Source organism: Terrapene carolina, unplaced genomic scaffold (assembly GCF_002925995.2).
Source record: "Terrapene carolina triunguis isolate 2854851 unplaced genomic scaffold, T_m_triunguis-2.0 Scaffold210, whole genome shotgun sequence".
Taxonomy (NCBI): Eukaryota; Metazoa; Chordata; order Testudines; family Emydidae; genus Terrapene; species Terrapene triunguis.
This window is the reverse complement of record NW_020664561.1, coordinates 10,425,014-10,437,145: the sequence shown is the minus strand read 5'-3', so window position 1 is coordinate 10,437,145 and position 12,132 is coordinate 10,425,014. Positions and strand designations below refer to the sequence as shown.

At 49.1% G+C, this 12,132-nt stretch overlaps 1 protein-coding gene across 1 annotated transcript in view; it reads left to right on the top strand.

Moving 5' to 3' along the window:
* The first annotated feature begins 437 nt into the window (after positions 1-437).
* LOC112107425 (astrotactin-1) overlaps positions 438-12,132 on the top strand; it is a 203,478-nt gene continuing 191,783 nt past the window's right edge. Inside the window, exon 1 of the mRNA XM_024201119.1 lies at positions 438-723. Coding sequence (XP_024056887.1) covers positions 438-723 — 286 coding nt within the window. The remainder of the gene's footprint in view (positions 724-12,132) is intronic.

The window sequence follows — 12,132 nt, the reverse complement described above, 5'->3', positions numbered from 1 at the left end:
CATAATCCAGAATCAAAAGCCTCTGCTCTCAGCTCTGAGGCTGTGCTTTAAGGCACTGCTCGGTTGCCCCCTCTGGAGAGTGCAGGGGTGGGGGTCAGATCTTTGCATTTGGAAAGGGGGAGGGGGGGGGGGAATGAAAGCAACCGCCAACATTGCAAAGCAGGTGGATAGCAGCGCGTGAGCGAGCGCTGGGGAGAGGATGCACAGGAGGAGAAAGGCAGCAGCGCTGGCAGCCGGCTCGGAGGCACAGCTGCTTCTGTGAAATCCACCGCACTCCTCCCCGTGCATGCAGCCTGCGAACAAAGGAACCCAGCGGCGGGGGGTGCATCTGAGCCGGAGCCTTGCCCTGCAAGCTGCATCTCAGCCCCGCCGAGCAGGGCTCTTCCCCCCGCCCCCTCTCAGCGCTGGGAAGGAAGGGAAGGCGGATCGGGCTCAAGATGGCTTTAGCCCGGCTCTGCGCCCTGCTTGCCTGCTGCTGCTGGCTCCCGGCTGCCGCTGCCGGGGCCGCGGAGGCGGACGGGGACCCGTCCAAGGAGCTGGAGTGCAAGCTCAAGAGCATCACGGTGTCGGCGCTGCCCTTCCTGCGGGAGAACGACCTGAGCATCATGCACAGCCCCTCGGCCTCGGAGCCCAAGCTGCTCTTCTCGGTGCGCAACGACTTCCCCGGGGAGATGGTGGTGGTGGATGATCTGGAGAACACCGAGCTGCCCTACTTTGTGCTGGGTGAGTACTGGGGCTGCCAGCGCCCCCCCCCCCATAGTGACAGGCAGGGCCCCTCCTGCATGCAGCAGCCACGCACCCTGCACCCCCAGATAGTGACAGGCAGGGCCCCTCCTGCACGCAGCAGCCATGCACCTGGTCTGGACAGCAGGCAGCACCCCCAAATAGCCACATGGGCAGCACCCATGCATCCTGTGCCTCCAGAGGGCCACATGCACGGCCTTTCCTGCACAAAGCAGTCATGCACCCCTAGCCAGCAGGCTGCACCCCCACAGCCACGTGCACATCCTCTTGTATCCAGCAGCCATGCATCCTGCAGCCCCACATGGACATCCCTTCTGGCATGCAGCCATGCACCCAGCCTGCACCCCCAAATGGCCACATCCATGTGACCTCTTGCATGTGTCATTCATATTAATTCAGCCAAAAGCTTCACCCACACTGCTACTCCTCCACATTGTGCCATGCAGGCTATTGTGCCCTCTGAATAACACTCCTCTTCCTCCAGGTAGCTACATTCAGGTTAGAGTGGTTTCTATTATATATTCAACTAACCAGATTCATTCCTCTTGTAACATGGTGGAAAAGTATCCACAGGCACCTCATTTCCCATCCAGGCTTTTGTCTCTGTGTTCTCTTTGCACCCAAATACTGTGTATGCACATGCGCGGCCCTCATGCAAGACTCCCATATCCATCCACACGGTTGCATGCTCTCTATTCCATATCCGTGCTCTGGCCAAAGAGTTCTATGCACTTTACCTACTACAAGCGGAATTCATCTGTCAATATCTATTGATTTCCAGGGGCCTAATGCTGGTCTTGTTTATACACTGGTGTATAACCTGTATCTCCATTGACTCCAATGGATTTACTCCTGATTTATGCTGGTGGGAGATATGACTTAGGCCTTGGCTTTGTATATCCTATGTGTGCTTCCTGCCATGCTAATGCAACCACTTACACTTTGCTTCCTGCATGCCAGGCCGAATTTGCCTGTCCATGTAATCTGTTTCATTCGCTTTATGAAACCCCTCCAGAATGCCCCACTCCCATCACCTCCTGCATGTAAAACTCACCCACTCAGTACAACTATGGTATCATCTTTATTACAGGCATCAGATTCCAGACATCTACATGTCCCTTGCCTCCTGCCTGCAAAACTCACCCATCCATCAAAACTTCAGTATCAGCTTTGTCACGTGCTCCCACTTGCACCTTGCCTCCTGCATGCAAAATACACCCAGCCTGCAAAACAGCGGCATCATCTTTCTGATGCCTGCGTCCAAGCAGCCACCCACAGCTCCCCTTCCTTATGTCAAGTTCACTTGTCCAATGATGCTACAGCATGGTGTGTATCGCCCCTCCCCCATGTATCTATCACCTTTCAAAACAGAGGTGCATGGACGTACATTTTTGCATATGCTTTGTCTGCCACTCCAGAGTTCTCTATCCTCTTTAATAGCCTTCCCCAGTCCAGAAAAAATATGGCCACACACATGCTGCATGCAGGATTAGTATATTGATCCAGCTTGGCTGTGTCCTTCTCATTACAGTCTTTCTCTCCACACCTAGGAGATCCATTTCTTGCATGCAGAACTCCTCCATCCAGCCAAGCTGCTGAAGCCATGTAGGGGGAAGAGAATGGGTGGGAGGGGTTGGTGGGCAGAAGAATACACTCCTGTAGATTTGACACTGGTTGCAGCGTTCTTTGATGATGGAGATGGGATGAATGTGAGTGGCAATTCCTAATCCTTGAGGTCTGGAGAGATGCCTGTTATGTGGGGATACAGTGCAGCCCCACAGCACTCATTAGTGGAGTTCTGGCCCATCTGGTGCTGAAATGGAAGCGCTGGGGTAATTCCTGCTTTGTATAATGTTTCTGAATACAGCGTTAGGCAGCTGAGGTTGCTCAATGGTGCCTTTGTAAAGATGTGTTACTATGCAGGTGATGCATTTGGAGCTATGGAATGTGTGTGCCAGGGGCTGGGGGAGGCTGGATCTGTGTCATGCACACGGTGAGCATGCCCAGTGCATTGTGCTGGAAATGCTGTATGCACAGTGCTTCAAAGGAAGCCTGGGAGAGCGGGATGTCAAATGTCAATGTGGCCACCCCGCCCCCGTTTCAACACCCAAAAGCCTTTCCTATAGGCTGGCATCTACAACGCAGGATCTTGTGTGCACGGCCCAAGCACAGAAACCAGCAGCTGTGAACTGGGCACCTCCGTGCAATGCTGCTGTCGGCTGCAGAAAGGCCTAATGGGGTTGCCATGGCAACTTGCAGCAGCAGCCACCGCCTGTGCTAGCTGGGCGAGCAATCACATGGCGCCAAGTCCACCCTTGGTGTAACTCAGTGGGGTTACACCAGGGGAAACTGCTATGGGCCGTTGTTGTGAGCACCTTATGGCTTCTCCTCCGGCCTCCCGTTCGCACATACTGACACGCAGGTTCATCGGGATCTGCCATTCTCTATCCTGGGAGGGGGTGTGTGTGTGTCCGGCGGAATCTTGAAATCGACCGTAGTCCTACAGGGTGTTTAGTGCATATGCCAAACCTCTGCAGGGGCTCTGGAACAATTTATGTAGTGTGGGTGCTGAGAGCCACTGAACCAAACTGTAAACCCTGTATGTGATGGAAACCACTTCAGTTCCAGCACCTAGGAGCCTTTGTGAAATCGGGAGCCACACGAACAGGTTGATGTGTAGCCATTGTGCCTTGGTGTTTGTTTACTGTAGGCCTGAAGGACTCCCGTCAGGGATCAGGGCCCTTCTGAGCAAGGCACGGGATAAGCAGTCACTGCCCCAGAGAACTTGCAGACTCCAGTTCTGAAAATAGATGGCAGATGAATGAACAGGGCTGGGAGAGCAAAGTAACAGAAGAGAGAGGTGCGTCTGCCTATGACAGGACTCCCAGGGGTCTCAGTAGCCACACGTAGTCACTGGCCTTGCCAAGGCATCCAAGCAGAGGTAGGTTTTAAGGAGGGATTGAAGAGAGAGTAAGGGGGAGGCTTTGCGAATTGTGGCCTGCTGGGCGTTCGTTCCCATGTGTGGAGGGAGGCATGAGAGAAAGCGTGGGGGCGTCTGTGAGGAAATCAAGCGAGTGGGCAGTCGAGGCTGGCGTTGGCGGAGTGATTGGGGAGGGAGGGGTCAGCGTTGCCCTAAGAAATCAGATCCCCAGATGGTGAGCGTTGGGTTAGAAGGCAATGGCGCGACGTGGTGAGGTGCTGGCCCTAGATTTGAAAGTTAGGGTGGGGCTCAATGGTGGAGGGCCTTGAAGGCAGAGGCCAGAAGAAGCTTTTTCTTCACGTGGTTTCCTCTTCCATGCTGCAATGCCTCTTGGCTAGAAGGAGGAGATCATCCCGATGTAACTCCGGCCCCTCCGGCAGTTTGACCCATCCAGGCATGGGTTGCTTCGTAGACACTGCTCTGTGCTGCCCTGTGTTTGTTTTAGACAGTAAGCTCTGTGTTTTCTGCTGTGTCTGTACAGTGCTGAGCACGTTAGCAGTGCTCAATAAATCACCACCACCCCCGTTATTGTGTCTGCAGAGTAATGGCAATGTTGCCTCCTGGTGGCTTCATAGGGGAGAGTCAAGGCTTGGCCCCTTGGAAAATCAGCCTCCTTTCAGCTGTTTCAAATTGATTACCCCAAAATGGTGTCCCTCAAAATCAAGGCCTACTTTTGAACATTCTGGCCTAAGTTTCTTGGGGGTAGGCTACCTCCCATTCCACCAGTTCCCTTCTGGGGTATCAGTAAGTGGCAGAAAAGGGCCTGAGAAGATAGTGTTTGCAAGGGTCTGTCTACTGTAGATTTGTGCTCAGGAGTTAACAGCAAGAACTGGGTGAAACTCAATGGCCTGTGTATGCATGAGGTTCCGCTGGATGATCACAGTGATGTCTTCAGGCCTTAAAATTGAGGCCTTTCTGAATCATGGGATAGGATTAGTAAATCTCACCTTGGTTGAGTAGACTGGGCAGCTAAATGGCAATGGCACCATTCTTGGCCTGAAACATACCTATTCGGGGTCGTGAGTGTGATGTAGGAAGAGTGGTACCTCTCTGGTAATGTGACTTATTGGGTTGTGTTTACATGAGCTTTCACTCTTTCCTACTGGAATGTTGACAGCTCTTCTTATAATGTACCAGGATTGAACATGACACTAGCCTGAGCTTTGCTACTTGCCTTATTCTATCTTCTGCCAAGTGCCAAAAATGCACTTCTAGACCAAGGGGTGGCTGACCCCATCCAAGCTTTCAAATATGCTGAACTCTTAGAGGCTGGCTGCTAAGATCATGTTGAAGTGGGGTGGGACGGAAGATGGTAATCAGATTGATGTGATTTTAAGGTCAAGTATGTCACGGGCTCTAGGGTTAGGAACACTTCGGAGGACAGAAGGACTTCAGGAGCCATGGACTTCTCCAAGCCCTGGTCTTGCACCAGTAATCAGAAGGGGAAAAAATATTAACCTTTGGTACCACATGCACAATAGTGTGAAGATAATCTTGTGAGCAGTGAAGCAGGGCGGGAGTTGGCTGCATCATTGGTGGCTGGGTTCATATTCAAAACTGGGATAACTGCAACATATGACATATGGAGGCTGGGGGCTTTTGCCACAAACATCATGAAATCCCTGTCATTGGAACTATTCTGGGTGGGGAATAATATGGTGAATGGGGCTTGGATGAAGCCAATGACAGTCAAGTGTTTCTTGCTGTGAGGCATTATTTGCTGGTGAGATCACTTCAATCCAGACAGAGCTGGCTGCCCCAGATGCAGTGAAGTTGTTTCTTGAGGGGACAGATACAGAGGGACAGAATCTCAGCTGGCATAAGTTGCTGTTGGTCCTTTGAAGTCAGTATGCTGACTTGCACCAACTGAGGATCAGGCCCCAAATCTCTGCTTGAGTGTCAGTTGCTGGTGCTCATTGGTGTGCTGGACACTCTGTATGTTACAACACGTGATTTTATCCACGTCTTGCTTGTCTGGTGACCAAAGTCAACAGGGAGATAGATGTTGGGGCGGCAGTTGGAGTGGATTGTCAATGCCCGAATGATGCCAGCTTCTCCCAGAGGAGGGATTGGGTGGTACTTGCTCAAGAAGAAAACCATCTCTTGACACTGACCCTGTCTACGTACAGTTATCACTCTTTTGAATCTCCCTTGTGAGTGGGTGGAAGATTGCTGGGAAGAAGCAGAGTGAGAGGCAGTATTAGAGGCAGTATGGCACAGTAGATAGGGCACTGTGCTAAGAACCAGTGATTTACCTCTCCGCCAGCTGCTTCAGGTGCCCAAAACAATGCGCTTGCACTGCTGGGGAGAGGTGCGTGACTGCTCTTGCAACTTCCCTTTGCTTCCCTGTTAGAAAGTAATTTTTCTGTTGGGAAGCAAAGAAATCTGCACGTAGAATTCATGTCCCCCACAGAATTCAGGCCCAGTATTATCAGAATTACTATTTAGTTGGGAGCCCCGATGTGCACAGTTGCAAGACTCTCAATATATTTATAATAATTTTATTAATAAAGTTAGCAAATTCACAAACACTCCACCCCAATAAGGCAGGTAGAGATGATACAGAATGAGCTGAGCATCCTATACTTACACCATCCCTTGCAAAACAACCTGACGAGTTAGTTATCTTCTGCCTTGCCAACATCACCATCACCAGTGGTCGTCATCCTGGCATCTCCCAAGAGCTACATCTCTTTCTCTCTAAGCACACAGGCTGGGATGTAACTTTTATAATGTGTTACGCTGATGCTACTATGTCTAACAATATTCAGTTGGGGTTTCAGTCCCTTTCCTTATTTGTATGTCCTTGCCCTACTAATGTTGGGGTGCCTTCTCCCATAGGTTATTAATCCTTTTGCCTCAAGCTTATTGGTATATATGTCAGTTAGTTACCATGGCATTCTTGTGGTCAGTCAGCTGCTATAAACTAGCATCTTGTGATTACCTACCAGCAGTTTAGTCGTTACAGCATCTGTCTTTTGATATCTTATGCTCTAGGGCAGTGGTTCTCAACCTTTTTGGGCTCAGGACCCATTTGTAAATGTTTATGGCCTGTCACGACCCAGTAAATAGTCTGGGGGTGGAGGCCCTGGGGTGGCTTGGGTCCAGATTGGGTCCTGCCCAGCACTCACCCCACAGAGGCGGCTCCTGCAGCTCCTCTGCTGTGGGGCTGGCTGGGCTTGGCTCTCCGCTCTGGGCGTTACAACCTCCAGGGTTGCAGTGTCACTCAGGATAGGCCCTGTCCCCATGACTGGACCAAATGTGTGTGAGTGGAGTTGTGACCTGGCTTATGGGGTTGCAGTTCTACTCACTGAAATCCGGTCTACCTGGACTCCCGTCGTCATGGCAGCTGGGCCAAACCTGAGTGATGCTGGGACCCCAGAGGTTTCAGTGCCTGGAACAGGGAGGCGAGCCCAGCCAGCCCTGTGGGACAGGAGCTGCTATGCAATCCTTTGAAACATGCTGGCAACCCAGTTTTGGATCCTGACTCACAAGTTGAGAACCCCTGTAGGGCAACTCTTGGTTAACTACTTATGCTAAGGCTTTTGGGGCCTTATACCTTAATTAGTTTGGCTAAGCTGTTGTCTTACAGGCCTTGAGGCCTTCTACCTGTGCCTCACCTAGCAAATACCTATACCTATAAGCTACACAATCCCGGGGTCTTGCTGGCTCCCTGGCTGTTACTGGATTCCCAGGGGATAGCAGTTGCCTGGAGTGCTTTATACTAGCTGTGCTTGGCAAGGATGTTGCATCCTTGTTTGAACATCAGGGCAGTAAGCGACGCCTGTGTCACCTTGAGGTGGGGTCACTGCAACATGCTTAACACAGGGATCCCCCTCAAAACCATCTGGGCTTTGAGGCTAGTGCAGACCGAGCTGGCCTGTTTGTTAAGCTAGGCTTGGTGCAGAGAACACATTACTCCTGTGCTCTGCGCTGGGTGTTGGTTCTGACCCATACAGCCTTCAGGGGCTTAGGTCATGGGTATTTCACAGATGGCCTCTCTCTTGCTGTACTGTGCTGTTACGCTCATCCAAGGCACTGATATTAACAGTTCTCTCTTGGGAGGGCAAGGGCAGCATTCTTGCTGAGGGCTCTTTTGGTGTTAACTCACTGCCCATCTAGTTTGGTGACCTTCAGGGGACACTGTATGAGTAATCTGTTATCCCATGCTTTAGATTGGAGTCATAATGGGTCATATTGAAGGATGAACTGTGAGGCTGGAGGGAGGTTACTAATGGAGTTCCTCAGGGATCGGTCTGGGGACCAATCTTATTTAACATTTTCATTCAGGACCTTGACACAAAAAATGGGAGTGTGCTAATAAAATTTGCAGATGACACAAATTTGGGAGGGATTGCCAATATTGAGGAGGACCGGAATATCATACAAGAAGATCTGGACAATCTTGAAAAGTGGAGTAATAGAAATGGCATGAAATTTAAAAATGCAAGGCCATGTACTTAGGAACTGTCAAGGCTGATTCCCCACTCTGGCACTTGGAGTGCAGAAGGTGGGGGCCCGCAAGGAGTTTAAAAATTAATACTGGCCACTCCAGGCTTGTATTCAACTCCCAAGGTTACAGCTTTTCTCTGACCTTGGCTTGGTAAACGCTGCCACCACCCAAATGCAAACCCCTTTTTTGGATCCCAGGAAGGCACACTTGGGAATTCCTTCCTGTGGGGTACCCTCAAGTCCTTTCACACACCCCCTCCAGGGAAGAGCTGAGAAAGAAAATAAAGGAAATTAGCTGTTGCCACCAGCTAATTTAACAGTGTATGCACAAACCTCTCAGGACACCAAAAATCCAATCCTGTTCTTAAAAAAGGTAAATTTTATTAAAAACAAAAAAGAAAGAAAATACATCTGGAACTTAGGCTATTGCTAGATTTTAAAAGAGCAATTCCAAAAATTAAGCACCTAAAATAGCTTTCTTGGGGGTTCAGCTTAAAGATTACAAGCAAACAAAAGCATCTGGGGTTAGCACAGAGGAGTGCCCAAGCCTTACAGAAAATAAAAGAAATAAACCTAATCGCGTCTTTCTAGACATTTCCTAATCTGCTTACATATTTGGGTCGTTCTAGGTATACTCTGATGATTTCCATACTTGGCAAAAAGCTTTTTACAGCATAGTCATAGCCCTGACTTTGCTCTGTTCCCCTCTCTCTGGAGAACAACACAGAACCCAAAGGGAAAGCGTTTTTCCCAAATTTAAAAAGGTTTAGTCTTCCCATTGGCTCTTTTAGGCAGGTGCCCACTCCCTTTTCTTTACCTGGGGGACTTTTTAACCCTTTACAGGTAAAGCAAGCAACCACCAAGAGGGACTTCATAGCTAACTGGCTGGCTGGGTATCCATAAAAGGGAGCTACCCCTCTCCCCCTTCATTTATCACAGGAACTAACAACAATGTCTGCTATAAGCTGGGGGATGTATCAGTTGGAAGTGACAGAGGAGAAGAAAGACCTGGGTGTATTGGTTGATCACAGGATGACTATGAGCTGCCAGCGTGGTGTGGCCATGAAAAAGGTTAATTCAATCCTAGGATGCATCAGGCGAGGTATTTCCAGTAGAGATAGGGAAGTGTTATTGCCATTATACAAGGTACGGGTGAGACCTCATCTGGAGTACTGTGTACAAGTCTAGTCCCCCTTGTTTAAGAAAGATGAATTCAAACTGGGACAGGTGTAGAGAAGGGCTAGTAGGATGATCCGAGGAATGGAAAACCTACTTATGAAAGGAGACTCAAAGAGTGTGGCTTGTTTAGCCTAACCAAACGAAGGCTGAGGGGAGATATGATTGCTCTCTATAAATACATCAGAAGGATAAACATTAGGAGTGAGAGGAGTTATTTAAGTTAAGGGCCTATGTTGGCACAAGAACAAATGGACATAAACCGGCCATCAACAAGTTTAGGCTTGAAATTAGATGGTTTCTAACCATCAGAGGAGTGAAGTTCTAGAACAACCTTCCAAGGGGAGCAGTGGGGCAAACAACCTACCTGGCTTCAAGACTGAGCTTGATAAGTTTATGGAGGGTATGGTATGATGAGACTGCCTACAATGGCATGGCACATCTGTAATTGCTAGTAGCAAATATCTCTAACAGCTGGAGATGGGGCACTAGATGGGGAGGGCGCTGAGTTACTACAGTGAATTCTTGCCCAGGTGTCTGGCTGGTGGGTCTTCCCCACATGTTCAGGGTCTAACTCAAGGGTGGCCAACCTGTGGCTCTGCCCCAGGCCCCGGCCCCACTCCACTCCTTCCCCCAAGGCCCCTTCCCCTGAGTCTGCCGTGCCCTTTTTCCTCCTCATCCGCCCCCACCCCCCCAGCCTCCTGCACACCACAAAACAGCTGATCGCGGCGGGCAGGAGGTGCAGGGATGGAGGGTTAGGTGCTGATCGGTGGTGCTGCTGGTGGGTGGGAGACACTGGGGGTGGGGGGGGGAGCTTATGGGGGGGGCTGCTGACGTATTACTGTGGCTCTTTGGCAGTGCACATTGGTAAATTCTGGCTCCTTCTCAGGCTCAGGTTGGCCACCCCAGTCTAACTGATTGCCATATTTGGAGTTGGAAGGAGTTTCTCTCCCCCACCCTCCCTGGGTCAGACTGGCAGAGACCCTGAGAGGTTTTCACCTTCCCCTGCAGCATGGAGCACAAGTCACTTGCTGGTTTGAACTAGAGTAAATGGTGGATTCTCAGTAACTTGAAGTCTTTAAACCATGGTTTGAGGAGTTCAGTAACTCAGCCAGAGGTTAGGGGTCTATTACAGGAGTGGGTGGGTGGGGTTCTGTGGCCTGTGATGTGCAGGAGGTCAGATTAAATGATCACGATGGCCCCTTCTGGTCTTAAAGTCTATTTGGGCAGTGATCATAGAGTAACACCATTGACATGAATATTTGTGATCCCATGTATTCTGCTTTATACTTAGCAATGAGCTTTGGTGTATCTGGAGGGTTATGTTTTGTTTTAGAAAATTTAATGTTGGAGAAAATTGGCAGATTGAAACCAGAGGGATGTATGTTGTGAAGAGACATGGAAGGATTTGATTTTTATGGTGCATGTTGGTAAACGTTGATTTCATCCTAGACACACAAACTGATGGAAAATATTTTCATCAATAATAACCAAAATTTACAGATAGGCAAAGTAGGAAAAATGCTGCTTGAGAATTCAGAGTCACAATCCAGTGATTTAGACTTTTGAGTTAGGCTTGTTACAAATGGACTAGCAAATGAGTAGTACAACCAGGTAGGATTTGTTGATTTCAGGATATTTACTTTGTATATTTTGACAATTTGTGTTTAAGGGGTTTATAAAGCTTTAACTTTTTGAAGCTCAGCATCTACTCTCATTAAATAATTGACTGGCTCCCCCATAATTTTGTGCAACTGGGAAAATAAACTAGATAAATCTCGAGTAAATCTTAAAAAAAAGGCTTAAAATAAACATTGATATTATCCATCAAAATTATTAAAAAACTGAATTTTGTGTAGCCTCATTATGAACCAGCAGAGAGAGGGCATATGTGTGTACATATATATATATATACACATGTATGGGCTGTACTGTATTTTACTGGAACATAAATTTGTTCTTGTAGAATAATTCTGTTTACTAACTTGATCTTGGGGAAGAGCCTGTGGTTTTTCAGATGAAGGCTGTCCTGAGTTGATGTGTGTGTGAAATTTTTCAGAGTTGATTTGCTGGGGTTCAGGTGACAGCTGGTGGTGTGTGTGTGTGTGTGTGATTCTCATCTGCCTGGATTCGCAGCCCTTGAGGTTAGCTTTGAGTTTCAGGTTCAAACAAGCCCAAGAACTTGAAAGCCAACTGCCTTTGAAACTGATGAGTTTGCAACAAAAGAATGGAAAAGTCTTGGGTATTTAACAGAGGAGAGGGGCTCGGAAGAGAAAGGAGAGAGGCCTTTATGCGGGAAAGAACTGGGAGGGCGTCCACAGCATTCCGGAGAAGAGTCAGAAATTGTGCGTGCTCAGCTGTGTGGTGAGAGGGTCCTACCCATCCAGGCTTATAAATAAATACGGTGAGTGGAGGGAGTAGTCATTGCAGCTCTGACAGTGACACCAGGGACATTTAGAACCCTGCTCACTGCTTATCCGTGTGAGTTGATGAATGATGTTAGAGGTGCAGACCATAAAGCGACGCCTGAACAGCCTCCTGGACTCCTAGCCTGCGTTCGGTGCACCACACCAGGCCAGTCTGCAGAACCGAGTGAGCTGCGTGGCCTGCTATGTCCTGCAGAACTTTGAAGGTCACTTAACTAACACGTGTGACACTGCTCCACCCTCTTGTTCTGTTCATCCCTGGATGATGTAGACCCTGCAGGAAGAGGATAGCTATGTGGTTACTGCATTAGACTAGGATTCGGGAGCTCTGAGTTCATTTCCCAGCTATGCCCC